Source organism: Scomber scombrus, chromosome 10 (assembly GCF_963691925.1).
Source record: "Scomber scombrus chromosome 10, fScoSco1.1, whole genome shotgun sequence".
Taxonomy (NCBI): Eukaryota; Metazoa; Chordata; class Actinopteri; order Scombriformes; family Scombridae; genus Scomber; species Scomber scombrus.
In genome coordinates this window covers 3,104,164-3,117,858 of record NC_084979.1, presented here as the reverse complement: position 1 = coordinate 3,117,858, position 13,695 = coordinate 3,104,164, and the positions used below count along the sequence as shown (strand labels likewise).

General features: G+C 39.6%; 1 protein-coding gene and 1 pseudogene across 1 annotated transcript; one reads left to right on the top strand and one right to left on the bottom strand.

Moving 5' to 3' along the window:
• Positions 1-2,219: 2,219 nt before the first annotated feature.
• LOC133987260 (uncharacterized protein K02A2.6-like) lies at positions 2,220-5,007 on the bottom strand (annotated as a pseudogene).
• A 3,965-nt stretch (positions 5,008-8,972) lies between these two features.
• On the top strand, positions 8,973-12,150 carry LOC133988097 (solute carrier family 22 member 7-like). Its single transcript, XM_062427638.1, has 9 exons — positions 8,973-9,353; positions 9,477-9,580; positions 9,674-9,828; positions 9,988-10,156; positions 10,740-10,863; positions 10,998-11,104; positions 11,202-11,416; positions 11,534-11,642; positions 11,823-12,150. The coding sequence occupies exons 1-9, from the start codon at positions 8,973-8,975 to the stop codon at positions 12,037-12,039; spliced, it is 1,581 nt and encodes a 526-aa protein (XP_062283622.1). The 3' UTR covers positions 12,040-12,150.
• The last annotated feature ends 1,545 nt before the right edge of the window (positions 12,151-13,695 follow it).

Genomic DNA, 13,695 nt, shown 5'->3' with positions numbered 1-13,695 from the left:
TTACAAGCCAGCAATGGACTATATTAGCTGTGTGTAAGTAAATGGACTCTCGGTATTAACCCATATGGAAGAATGTATGAAAAGAGTTGCAGCCTGTAAAACGACATTTGTAGAGCATAAGGCAAGTTGTAGCAACAGTAATAGTATGTAATGTTGCAGTGAATGTTTATAGATGGTATGTAGTTTAACCCCTTATATGCACTAAAGGTCAAATGTCAGGATGTTGGGGACAACATCTATTTTGAGGGGGAGTATGTGGTAGTTAAGAATTTTAAAATAATTTGATTTTCCAGAAACATAATTTGATTCCTTTTCAGCGTTATGCATTGTGTTCGACTTTCTTAACACATTATTTCATTGTTATTTCATTGTGTGTGTTCTTTGTCTGGGTTGATTATGCGTCGATCTATTGGTAATGCCTCAGGGCTTCAGTAGGGGGAATCGCGCTACTCTTCCTCATTCAATACAGACGAGTGAAGGCAAGAGCAGAGTGTGTGTTTATTCATCCCTCTTCCCTCACTATTTTCCCTGTTTAAGGTAATTACCGTACACAAAGCACTATAAATTTAGTGACAAACGTTGTTAATAATTGTTATTTTGTCATGGTTGTTCATTGTGAGAGAAAGAGGTGAATTTTGTACTTTTATGTTGTCAAAGAGTTTCTGGCTAACTTCGTCACCGTGTAAGCTAGCTACTGTTACTGTCTCGCTTTAGCGCCTGACTGTTGTTCCGCCATTTTCTATATTTGAGTTTGTCACCGAGGTATTTTCTGTAAGATGCTTAAAAATGGTATTTTATTACTGTAACAAGTCAGTTTATGTGTTAGCTAAAATACATAAGTTAAAAAGGTAAATGTATTTCATGTAAGTTGCAGTCTATGCTGGTTAAAAATATAATTTACATTATTTAGAAAACCATAGAGGATAACTTAGTCATGGAAACTGTGGTCCTGAGACTGAGTGTATTCATACTGGGAAAATGTGTGAATTTGGTTGTACTGTATATAATTAAGATTCAATACAGACGAGTGAAGGCAAGAGCAGAGTGTGTGTTTATTCATCCCTCTTCCCTCACTATTTTCCCTATTTAAGGGCACAACACTCGCCCCATCTACTGGAGAAAATGAATAAAGCTCAATAACCAAGGTAAAATCAGGTGAGTTTTCTCTTGTTTAAAAGTGACATGAAGCGTTTTAAATAATAACCAGAAAAGTAATGGTGGGGCACCATGGTAATGACACAAACTAATACAATAAGACTTCTGCAACTAATCTTATCCTCTAAAATGTCCAGTGTGCTACATATTGTCATTATCAAGCAATTTAGTTTGATCGTCACATTTTAAAAGTATTTCCCTGTCACATAATGTGTGTCATATGGGCTGTAATGTAGATTTACATGTACATGTTCGTAGAGTCGAGAAATGAACTGATACTCTTATAAGAGAAACCATAAGTAACCAGCTGTTTGGAGATCAAAATGGAACCTGCGTGTCAGATGTTAGTGCATACGTGGTAGACAACATGAAGTTAGGTGGCTGAATAAGTGTGGGGTTTTTGCTCTAGTATGATGAATCCATCTGACACAGATTATAGCCAACTTTCATAAATGTCTATTGTTGTTATGTTTTGTTATGTAACTGTGATATCGTCGGATATCAATTAATAGAAGTGCAACATATACTTTGTTGAACTGACTTTATTTGCAGGACCCATCACGGCATCGTACATCACCAACTGGTTAGTACCATTCTAGCATGTCTTACTGCCCATACACACAGACTGCATAATCAAAGGATACTCCCAATTCAGGTGCGCACTCTACAGGTATTCAACTGTAACAAAACACAATAGTCACTCTACAACATCCCCTCCCCTCTTAAATTCAAACTACACCACACTTTGTATGTAATCCAACACTACATAACTATAATAAATCACTTTATGCCTAAACCCAGCAACAAACATCCTCTTGTGACTTTTCTTCTAATCTTGTAAGAGAATAAAATACAGCATGCCCCAACAATATGCATGTATAAATCAGATAACCAATATATCTTGTTTTCTTTTTTTATATTCTCAGCCCAAAATATGACAAATGTGTGTTTAACATTACTACCGTACTCAACTTAAAGAAAACATAATCTTGTCTCTGCATCTTAAACATGCCTTTTCACTTAACAACAAAGTCTTTGAAATGGGCTGGTGGTCTCTTGTGTCTTTAAGATCTGAACAGCTCCTTAGTGGGCGAACCACCAGGTGTACTGTCCTCCTTGTTTTGCTTCACAGTAGGGGAAGCTTTGTCATCCACCGGTGTAGTGTTTGTGTCCTGTGGTCCTATGTTGGTTACTGTTGGTGGTACCACATGCTCCTCAGGTGTCATATCTGGTACCAGAATCGGCAGATCTTGCCCCTGTCTGCTGAACAGTTGATCCACGTGTCTCCTGACAACTTTACCATTTCCCAGCAGCACTGTATAAGAAACTGGTCCCGTGATCTCCTGTATCAGTCCTGGTATCCATTTAGGTCCACATCCATAGTTTTTGGTATAGAGTCTCCTTTTGCAAAGTTGCGCTCTTTTGCATGTTTGTCATGGTGGGTTTTTTGGCTTGCTTGTTTTGACTTCACCTTTTTTTTAAGTCAGGATGTATGAGATTCAATGTACACCTCAACTTCCGACTCATCATCATCTCAGCAGGTGAAAGTCCAGTAGTTGACTGTGGAGTGATGCGATAGCTAAACAGAGCCCTATTTAACCTTGTCTCCAGTGTATCACCGCTGCTCTTTTTCATGAGTTCTTTAAAAGTCTGTACAGCCCTTTCTGCTAAGCCGTTAGATGAAGGGTGGTACGGTGCTGAGGTGACATGTGTGATTCCATTCCGTGTCATGAACTCTTTGGTTTGTTCACTGACAAAACACTGTGCATTGTCAGACACAATCATTTCTGGAATACCATGGTTGTTGAAACTGTTTCTCAAGCAATTTAGTGTGTTTGCTGATGTAGCTGATGCTACTGGATACACATCTAACCACTTTGAGTGCGCATCCACAATGACTAAGAACATTTTATCCATAAAGGGACCTGCATAATCTATGTGGAGCCTCCTCCACGGCTTCTCAGGCCACTCCCAGGGGTGGAGTGGTGCACAAGCAGGTGCCTTTCTGTGTTCTTGGTATGTGGAGCATAACTTTACCTTATTCTCTATGTCATTGTCCATGTGTGGCCACCACATGTAACTTCGTGCCAGGCCTTTCAAGCGGCTGTGACTGGTGTAACTGTTCCATCATAGGAGCTCGTCCCCTCTCCGGTATCACTATGCGGGCTCCCCACAACACACAGCCATCCTGTACACTCAGCTCATGTTGTCTTTGTCGATAATGTACAAAGTCTCTGTCCTGATTCTTTGGCCATCCTCTCAGCACATACTCAAGTACTCGTGAGAGTATAGGATCCTTATCTGTCCATTTGTTTAGTTGCTCTGAAATCATCAGTGGTGGATGCTCCTGATCCAACATTAACACATGTTCCTCTAGTGCTGGAACCCTTGGTGTATCAGGTAGTGGGAGACAGCTAAGAGCGTCAGCGTTACCATTGTTTTTACCTGCTCTATACATGATAACATACTCATATGCTCTTAACAGTACAGCCCATCTCATTATCCTCTGGGAAGCCATCTGTGGCACCGCTTTCATCTCATGGAATAAGCCTAGCAATAGCTTGTGATCTGTATAAATCACACATTTCCTTCCATATAGATACTTGTGAAAGTACTGTACTCCAAAAATGACAGCTAGTCCCTCTTTATCGAGCTGGGAGTAATTCTTTTCTGCCGCTGAAAGTGTGAGTGATGCAAACCCTATAGGTTTCTCTGCTCCATCTGACATGCAATGAGCCAGCACTGCTCCAACTCCATATGGAGAAGCTTCACATCACAGTATCAGTTCTTTTGTTTGTAGTGCACTAACACACTGCTCGATTGCAAAAGGTCTTTTGACTGCTTGAAAGCTTTATTTTGCTCGAGTTCCCAAGACCACAGTTCATCCTTCCTCAACAGTTTGTGCATAGGTGCCAGTAATGTCGACAGATTTGGTTCAACAGTCCCAAATAAGCTTTTAGCTCCGTTACTGATGTGGGAGTGGGAGCCTCCTGAACTGCTTTCACTTTTGCTGGCAACGGATGCAACCCTGTCTTGTCCACTCGATGTCCTAAGAATGTCACTTCTTTCTCCATAAACTCACACTTGCTCCTTTTTAAGCGAAGTCCTGCATTTTCCAGTCGCTGTAGTAGTTGATCCAGTGTTTGCAGGTGATCTTTACCATCTTTTCCTGTCAGAATGATGTCGTCCAAATACACTGCCACATTTGCCATTCCCTGCAGCACACCCTCCATAGTACGCTGAAAGATGGCTGGACTGGAGCTCACCCCAAAAGGTAACCTTGTGTATGTAAACAGTCCCTTATGTGTGTTCACTGTGACATATTTTCGTGATTCCTCATCCAGTACTATTTGCTGATATGCATGGCTCATGTCTAACTTGGTATATGTCTCTCCTCCAGTTAAACAGGCTATCATGTCCTCCATTTTTGGACAGCTTTGACACTTTGTTTACAGTGAGTTTATAGTCACCACAAATTCTTGCTCTGGAATCTGGTTTTAAGACTGGTACAATGGGTGCAGCCCATTCTGAGAACTTCACTGGCTCTATGATTTTCTCATGTAAGAGCCTCGCTATCTCTCGCTCGACTTTCTATTTCATTGCAAAAGGCACTGACCTTGGCTTGTAGAAACAGAGTGTGGCATCACTAGCTATATGTATTTTTGCAGTGAAGCCTTTTAACATCCCTAGCTCTGCTTTGAACACTGCTTAATGCCTTAAAAGTACTTCCTGTAGATTGTTTTCTCTCTCCTCTATCTTGTGTACAGGTTGCCAGTCCACTTTGAGAGCTTTAAGCCAACCTCGTCCCAGTAGACTTGTCCCTGAACCTTTGACAACCACCACTGCTAACATCTTAGCAATGCCTTCGTGTTCAACTTTGACCTTTGTCGCTCCTAATACGGGCACTTTATGGCCACCGTATGTTCTCAGTTTTATCCTGCACTTGGCTAGTCTTGGTTTGTCACCCTCACTGAATAGTTTGTGTAATGCTCCCTTCGATATAATGGTGTACCCACAGCCAGTATCTACCTCATAGGTTACATTTTTCCCGTTTACTTTTAATACTTTTTTTAAGGGGCTCTTCTCTGGGGATGATTATCTTTTCATTTATGTTGTACATGGTCATTGCCCTATCCTTAATGTGATATGTAGTGGAAACATCCTCACTATCACTATCACTCCCTTCCTCTTGCATGATATTAGCCCTTTTTCCTTGCCTGCCTTTATCCCCTTTAAAGTGCTTAGCCTTTTCCTTTCCCCCTATTGTCATCCTGCAGGCCCTCTTTATTGTCCCACTTTACCACAACCGTGGCACTTTTCATTACCAAACCTGCAGTCCTTAGCCAGATGGTTGTCACCTCCACATCTGCAGCACTTGTTCATGTCCTGCTGACGCTTTGAACGCGTGTCGTTCACTTTGTTGACAGAGCCCGCCGCACGGCTCCATTTGCCCTGCTCCTTCATGCCATGTAAATCCACAATGTCTCTGTTTGCCGCCTCCATGGCCTGCGCAAACTTGAGGGCTTTGTCAAAAGTCAAACCATCCTCTGACAGCAGCAGCCTCAGCTGAATCCTGTCGTCATTTATGCCGCACACAAGACAGTCTCTCAGCATCACCGTCATAGATTCCCCATAATTACAGTCCTGCGCTAGCTTCCTTAGCTCTGCCAAATAGTCACGTTTTGTGTATTAAACTTCCATCTTTGCATTATTTCACTAGGTTTAGGGTGAAAATTATTTCTCAACAGCCTTACCAGGTCACTGTAAGACTTATCTAAGGGTTTGTCGGGGCTGAGCAGGTTTCTCATCAGTGCATATGTCTGCGCGCCTACTCCACTCAGCAGCACAGCTCGTTTCTTTTATTCATTGTCGATGTAATTTGCCACAAACAAATGGTCTAAAATCTCACAGTACCCTTCCCAAGTCTGTGACTTGCAATCAAAAGGTGACACCGACCCCACCGTGGCAGCCATGGTTTTTCCTTACAGAGAGTGCCCAGCTTTCTTCACGCCGTAGGCACAATGTCTGTAGTTCACGGTCGGACTGTTAGCACTAGCCTAGCTTCAGGTCACTTGCTAACTCAGCCAGCACTGCGCCCGCAGTCTTAACTCGCCGTTTCACTTCAGGCTTTTATCCTCGTCGCCATATGTGATATCGTCGGATATCAATTAATAGAAGTGCAACATATACTTCATTGAACTGACTTTATTTGCAGGACCCATCACGGCATCGTACATGACCAACTGGTTAGTACCATTCTAGCATGTCTTACTGCCCATACACACAGACTGCATAATCAAAGGATACTCCAATCCAGGTGCGCCCTCTACAGGTATTCAACTGTAACAAAACACAATAGTCACTCTACAATAGTAACCATATCCGTCGCTGTTAGGTACGGAACTCAGTTAGTTTGAAACCCAGTTCGGACATTACTGTTTAAGCGAGCTGCATCCCCATAGCCCCGCCCCCGTTTAAACAGCGAAGGAAACGCGCGTTCACAGAAAGCTCGCCTCCGAGATGCGGTACTTCTACACAGCCAGCAGAAAGCCCATTTAAAGCTACGCCTGGGCCCGTTATACCCGTCCTTGTCACTGAAGGAAATTAAATGGAACATTTCACACATTCTATTCACTGTAGACATAATACACGTCACATGCAGCGGATGCCACCATACCATCAGCCACATATACCTAATCTTGGCACTTTATTCCACATCATTCCTACCTACAGTGCCTTCAAATACTCATTGATATCTCACATATTTACCGTAAACTACCTATACTGTTCTCATCTAACATGAAACAGCAAGCTAAACTCGTTCCTTCAAAAAGTTTTCCTCCAATGAACAGATGATGTGTTGTACTTGGCAGGTACTTTTAATGAAGAAAAGGTAAAACTGAAATAACAAACACATAACAAAATGCAATAAATAAATTCAGCACAAAACAAATAATAATATTGTCCCTAAATTAGGTCTTAAGTTATTAAATGAAATATACTCACTGGCAATACTCCATGAACGAACAGAAGATGGGTGGATAATAGAGATGGCATTAACTACTACATGTGCTTCTTCAAAATGGCCACAACTGCAGCACAACAGGAAAAAACCCCACCCACAGGAAATCAGAAATACAAAATAAAACACACACCTTCAAAATAAAGGAATTTTGAATTTAACAGTCTTGGGTAATTTTCTTAATTACACCACACTACCTATTTGCCCAAATAATAATTATTTACTAAAGCACACAATCCTCCATTCTGCCAAGTGTGCAAAGGACAACACTTAATATGAAAACACATTCATAATAATGAGTATTAACATTTCTCTCTATCATTACCCATCCTTACCATGATATAGAAAATTATTACTTAGATTTTTGTTTTTAACATATGACTGTTTTCATTAGCAACTAGACTTCACAATGTGATTATGCATGTAAAGTCTAACCTTTTCATGCATTGGGTCCACTATATTACAATTTAGTCTGTGTGTCATAGCCTTTATAAACATTTTTCAGAAACCCCATTATCAATATATATTGACTCTGTTAACCAGTGGTGTGTCATTATGCATTATCTCATTTAAAAAAGCTGTCTTGACTTTTCAGCAGTGCGCTGTGAGGACAGTAGCCACAGAATGAAACAGCAGAGTTCATTGGAGCCGCCTGAGGCTACAGGTACTCATACCTTCTCATTAACCCTTTCATGCCTATATATGCATATGTTTCAATTAATGTACAAATAAACATAAACATACTGCTGCTTCACTTTCTTACCTAGCATTACCATGTTTCAAAACATGAAAACTGACCTTTAAGGACAGCACCTGGCCTGGATTTAATTAGTGAAAGTCACTCTGACAGTTAGAACCAGTTCCATTTTAGCATAGGAAATCATTTACAGTGAAGTACTGTATCTCTGTGAGAATGTGTGGCTGCATAAATACACTGAATTTTAATGGTGACATTATTTTAACTCTTCATAGCTCGAAGACATGGTGTTCATAATACCTAAATATGTGTAATGATACGAATGTTGACATATTTGCTGTTTAAGGCAGTGAATGACCTACACATAATTCTTTTGGCCTGACTCTTTTCACATTTATGTATTTAGGTGTGTAGGGGCGAGTTACACAGAACAAGTCTTCCACTGTTACACATGACAAAGCTTTGTTCAAAAAGTCAAAGTTTTTCTTATGGTATGCCAGTGAGAGTTGTGTTTGGAGATTCAAACTGACTCTTTAACCCCTGAGTAAACACTGTCTGTTTTGGGTCATTGTTGACCATTAAGCAACTGCATTTAACAATATGCACAAAGTTAGCTGCTTACTTTCAAACTAACATTGTGTGTGTTTTGTGTTTGGGATAAATTCCTTTCCTCTCCTGAAAAAATGTTCTTGATTGTAACAATGCTGAATTTTGCATCCAAAGTACAGATTTGTGGCTACTTTTATATGCCATATAATGCAATAAAGAAACAATATTTAGGAAGTAAATGGAAATAAAATAAAATGATGACTGATTTAGCCACATACTGACAATCCTGCTCTAATTGTTACCATGAATGCACAGTTCACAGTGACATAGACAAGAGTTATTTTAGTGGTTAAGTGAGGTAAAATATTCACTTATTTCGGCTGTAATCATGAAGCCCTTGGGATAGTCAAGTGCCAAAGGTTGCCTTGTCTGGTGTCTTGTCTGGTGTCTTGTCTGGTGGCGAGTTGTCCGTCTACTTGTAGTGTAGCTGTCATATGAAGATTTTTTTTCCAGTTTTAAAGGAAGATATTTTACACATATTGGGCCACCATGAAGTTTGAGAATATTCTCTCTGATATAAATGGATTTGGAAGATTTCAGAAGATGATCATTGTAATCAGCTTCATTGGCCGCTTCGCTTTGCCGTGCCACTTCATGTTAAACAACTTCATAGCAGCTGTTCCCTCTCACCACTGCGACATCAGCTCTCTGGATGATGGAGGTATTTTTAGCAAGTTATCCCTGCCGGAGAGGCTCGCTGTTAGCATCCCAGTCCAGGAGGATGGGACTCTGAGCTCCTGTATGATGTTTGCAGAGCCTCAGTATCAACTGCTGTCCAACTCCTCCGACATAACTGACCTACCTACAGTGTCCTGCCAGAATGGATGGGTGTACGATAACAGCACTTTCAAGTCTACTCTGACCTCAGAGGTGACTTAAATTTCTTTCATTTGTACAATATTAAACAAACTTAAAAGCACTTCTTCACCATCATGAGCACATTTTGAACTTTTCTGATCCTTTTTTCTTTCTTTTTTTTTGTTTTTGTACAAGTGGGACCTGGTGTGTGATGAAAGAGGGAAAAACAAAGTAACTACTACCATCTTCTTTGTTGGAGTGATGTTCGGAGCCATGTCCTTTGGCAGTCTGAGTGACAGGTATTGCAGCTTGGCTGTCAACCTAAATATTTAATTACCAAGTGTTTCAACCCATCGATAAATGACATTTGGAAATTTCCTGACTTTCTGTAGGTTTGGCCGAAGGATCATGCTGCTGGTGTCATATGTGTCAGGAATGCTGTTTGCTGTTGCGAGTGCTTTTTCTTCATCCTACGTGATGTTCATAGTGCTGAGGTTCTTCACTGGGTTTTGTATCACTGGCATTGTGATTATCTCATCAGTCCTTAGTAATTATATATATTTGAATTTCTGGGTTAAAGTGTAAATTCTATCGTGTTGATTTCAGAATTCAGGCTTACCAAATGCAGGCCTATAAATTCTAAAAAGCGTTGTAGTAAAGCTTTTCTCTGATCCTTGCAAAGTGACAAGCTCCTTGTTTTTTACAGGCGTGGAGTGGGTAGACATCGAGCACAGGAAGTTGGTGGGAGTGATTGACAACTTATCCTGGACATTTGGGAATACAGGATTTGCAGCTATTGCTTACTTCGTGACTGATTGGCGGTGGCTGATTCTTAGTGTCACCTCACCTCTAATCTTGGCTATCATCACCTGGAGGTAAGACTAAAAATATCAAAACGTTTAGTCCAACAGAAGCACTTGCAATAAGTCTTTATCTTGAGGGTTTGTACTTTGAGTACCAAGATTTAAGATTAATATATAAGAAAAGGGTAGGAGACCCCGGGGAAGACCCAGGACACGCTGGAGAGACTATGTCTCTCGTCTGGCCTGGGAACGCCTCGGGATCCCCCGGGAAGAGCGGGACGAAGTGGCTGGGGAGAGGGAAGTCTGGGTTTCCCTGCTTAGGCTGCTGCCCCCGTGACCCGACCCCGGATAAAGAAGATGATGATGACATATAAGAAAAAGAGATAGTTTGAATGCTAATTTTGTTATTTCTCTACAAGCATTGATGGGAAAGCAGGTGATAAATACAGATAAACACAGAAATACAGACAAAAATACATATTTTGATGATAGAAATGTTGCCTCATTAAACTTTTGGGATCTTGCAGAATTCAGTGTCGACAACAACTCTGTTTTTCTTTTGTATTCTTCGTTGTTTTGTTGTTATGCACAAAATCAACCCCATTTGTTGGTGATGTAACCCAAGTACAAAAAACATCTTTGCCTTTAACATCAGGTGGATGCCAGAGTCAGCCAGGTGGCTCATTGCCAACGGAAAGCTGGAACAAGCTCAGACCTATTTGAAAAAATGTGCCAAGATAAATCGAACAGAGGGGTTAACTGACAACCTTAATACAGAGGTTAGGATATTCCAGATGTTGAAGTCAGCAAATAAGAGTCAATGACATAATCTTGTGCCTGTAAATTATTCTTTTCTTCTTTTTTTTTTTATGTCAAATGTTTTAGAAAATAATGTTGCCTGGCATTCTTTCAGACATTGTCCACGATTGTGACAGAGAAAAGAGATCGGGTATACTCCTACCTCGATCTGATACGAACACCAAAAATGAGGAAACTGGCCCTGCGTACTGGCACACTTTGGTCTGTATGTTTTACGATTTTAAGTTGCAAAATGTTTGCGTTCATTTTTTTGGATTAGAGTCATTTAAAAAAAGGTTTGCAATTTCTCTTTCTTAAGGTTCTGTGTGGCAACATCATTTTATGGTATCAGCTTCAACATCACAGGTTTTGGGCTCAATATCTACCTCACTCAGTTTACCTACGCTGTAATCGAGCTCCCAGCCAAAGTATCAGTTTACTTCTTACTGGATAAGATAGGCAGGAGATGTACCGAGGTGGGAGCTCTACTGTTATCTGGACTCTGTCTCGGAATCAACATTATCGTACCTAAAGGTGGATATTCATTTATTTCCAGACTTACATCTAAGCCTTTGGTCATTTTGTTGTTTAAGATTATACAAACTCTAACAATACATTTATTTTTTTGTCCTCTCAAATATCTTCTCTCAGATATGTCGGTTGTAAGAACAGTGGTAGCAGTTATTGGCAAAGGTTTTGCCTCTGCATCGTTTGCAACTGTTATACTCTATAGCTCAGAGCTATATCCCACTGTAGTGAGGTAACTGTGCATGTTTTTCTATGAATCATTCTTCTGTCAGCCTAAAAACTTTTCATGGATTTGTAACCTAAAATGCATGTACTATATCATACTGTTATTGTTGTACATACTGTTATCTTTCTTGTTAACAGAGTAGCAGCTGAAGTCACACAGTTTCCTTTGTCTATAAATGTGTTTTAGGCAGAATGGTATGGGCTTCAACTCCTTCATGGCTCGATTTGGTGTAGCAGTGGCTCCTCTGATCCTTCTTCTGGATGAGGTGTGGAAGCACCTCCCGCAGCTTGTCCTGTGCTCTGCAGCTTTACTGGGGGCTATTGTAGCAAGAACACTACCAGAGACACGTAACAGGTGCCTGCCGGAGACCATACAGGATATTGAAGAGCAGTCACGGGCATGAGTGCATATTCAGCAACGTTTTTAATAAAACAAAAACAGTGATGACAATATGTAGCCCGCAGTCGGTTTTGTGTGACTTAATGTGCAATTTAAAGTTTGGTAGGTTGAAAGGGTGTTTAAGAGGTGGAAGGGAAAACCTAATCTGCTGATTTAACACTCTTTAAACCCTTTAAGCAACACATAAGTCATCTTTTAAAACCAACTAATTTGTAAGTCTTCTAAATGGTTTTATTTTGTGGTGTAAGATGAACTGTATACAAGATTTGCATTTGTGATAAAATAAAGTATACTTTAAATTACAAGTGCCTTTGACCTGATTTGTTACCTGAACACACCGTAACAGTGTCAATTTTATCTTTGTAGTAGATTGTTAAACTGAGCTTCTTAGGTAATACATAAAAGTTGAGTTGATCTGTAACAAATTGACTGCTGAGAACTTTTGAAGAATTCAAAAGAACAAATATGTTATGTATTAATAATACAAAGGAAAAAAGGAGGGAGACCTTAAATGCAGAAAAGTGTGAAAGTTTAATATGCTAAAGATGTGCATAAATAATCTGGATTGGAACAATGTTTGGTACGTTGCAACCCAGAGGAGTCCTTATTTTCTCAAGGATCTTTTTTTCTTTGTATTATCACTGACTCACTTGGGATGTCTTTTCCCAATGTTTTTGTGGATTTGGCAAGATAGCAAACATACTGAAAAAGTATTTTCATTGGCCGTATTAACCTGTGAATTCATTCATTATGAATTTACAAACAAATTGCATCTAGCAAATTAGTAATTCTGCCAAATTAGCAAATGATTAGTCAGCATATCAACACAGAAACAAAAACTCCACTGGTGACCAAACTACTTTTGCAATCACAGGGTTTATTAATTAATATGTACACAAAAACTAAGTCAAAGCTCCTTTATTAAAGAAACAAAGCAAGCACAAATCGTTTTATGACTCAATCCTCTTAAAGGAAAGCCAACCACATCTAAATGACATGTTACTGATATTCCTTTTGAAAATATTTATAGCCAGGTCTAATATTTGCCGCTGATATTTCATTTGACATTACATTTAGTTACAGAATTAACATTGATGGGAGAAAGAAAAAAAAGAAAGAAAAAAACAATCAAAAAGCAAAACAAAATACAATATAAAAATCTAACTCAAAATGTCAATACAATGATACAGAAAGATCTAAAACTATAATATGTGGCTGTTAGTGGGCTCATGACACCTGGTATTCCCAGGCGGTCTCCCATCCAAGTACTAACCAGGCCCGACCCTGCTTAGCTTCCGAGATCAGACGAGATCGGGCGTGTTCTTTTTTTTGTTTTGTTTTTTCATTATCAAAAAATAATTCCTGATTACATATTTACAAACATATACAAATGCAAAAAGAACATGTTAAGAGTTTCCTTCAGAGTCATACATTCCACTGACAATCCAGTAACAAACCAAAATAGAAAAAATAAAAATAAGTAAATAAATAACAACCAAACTAAAACTAAATAACGAAAAAGAGGTGATCAGTAACAGGGACTTGGCAGATGGTTGTGTTTTTACAGAATGTATCAGTAAAACAATCAGAGTCCATTGTGTACATTGTTTGCCAGTGTGCTTTGATATAAGAAATCCATAATTGTTTGACATCTATTGTT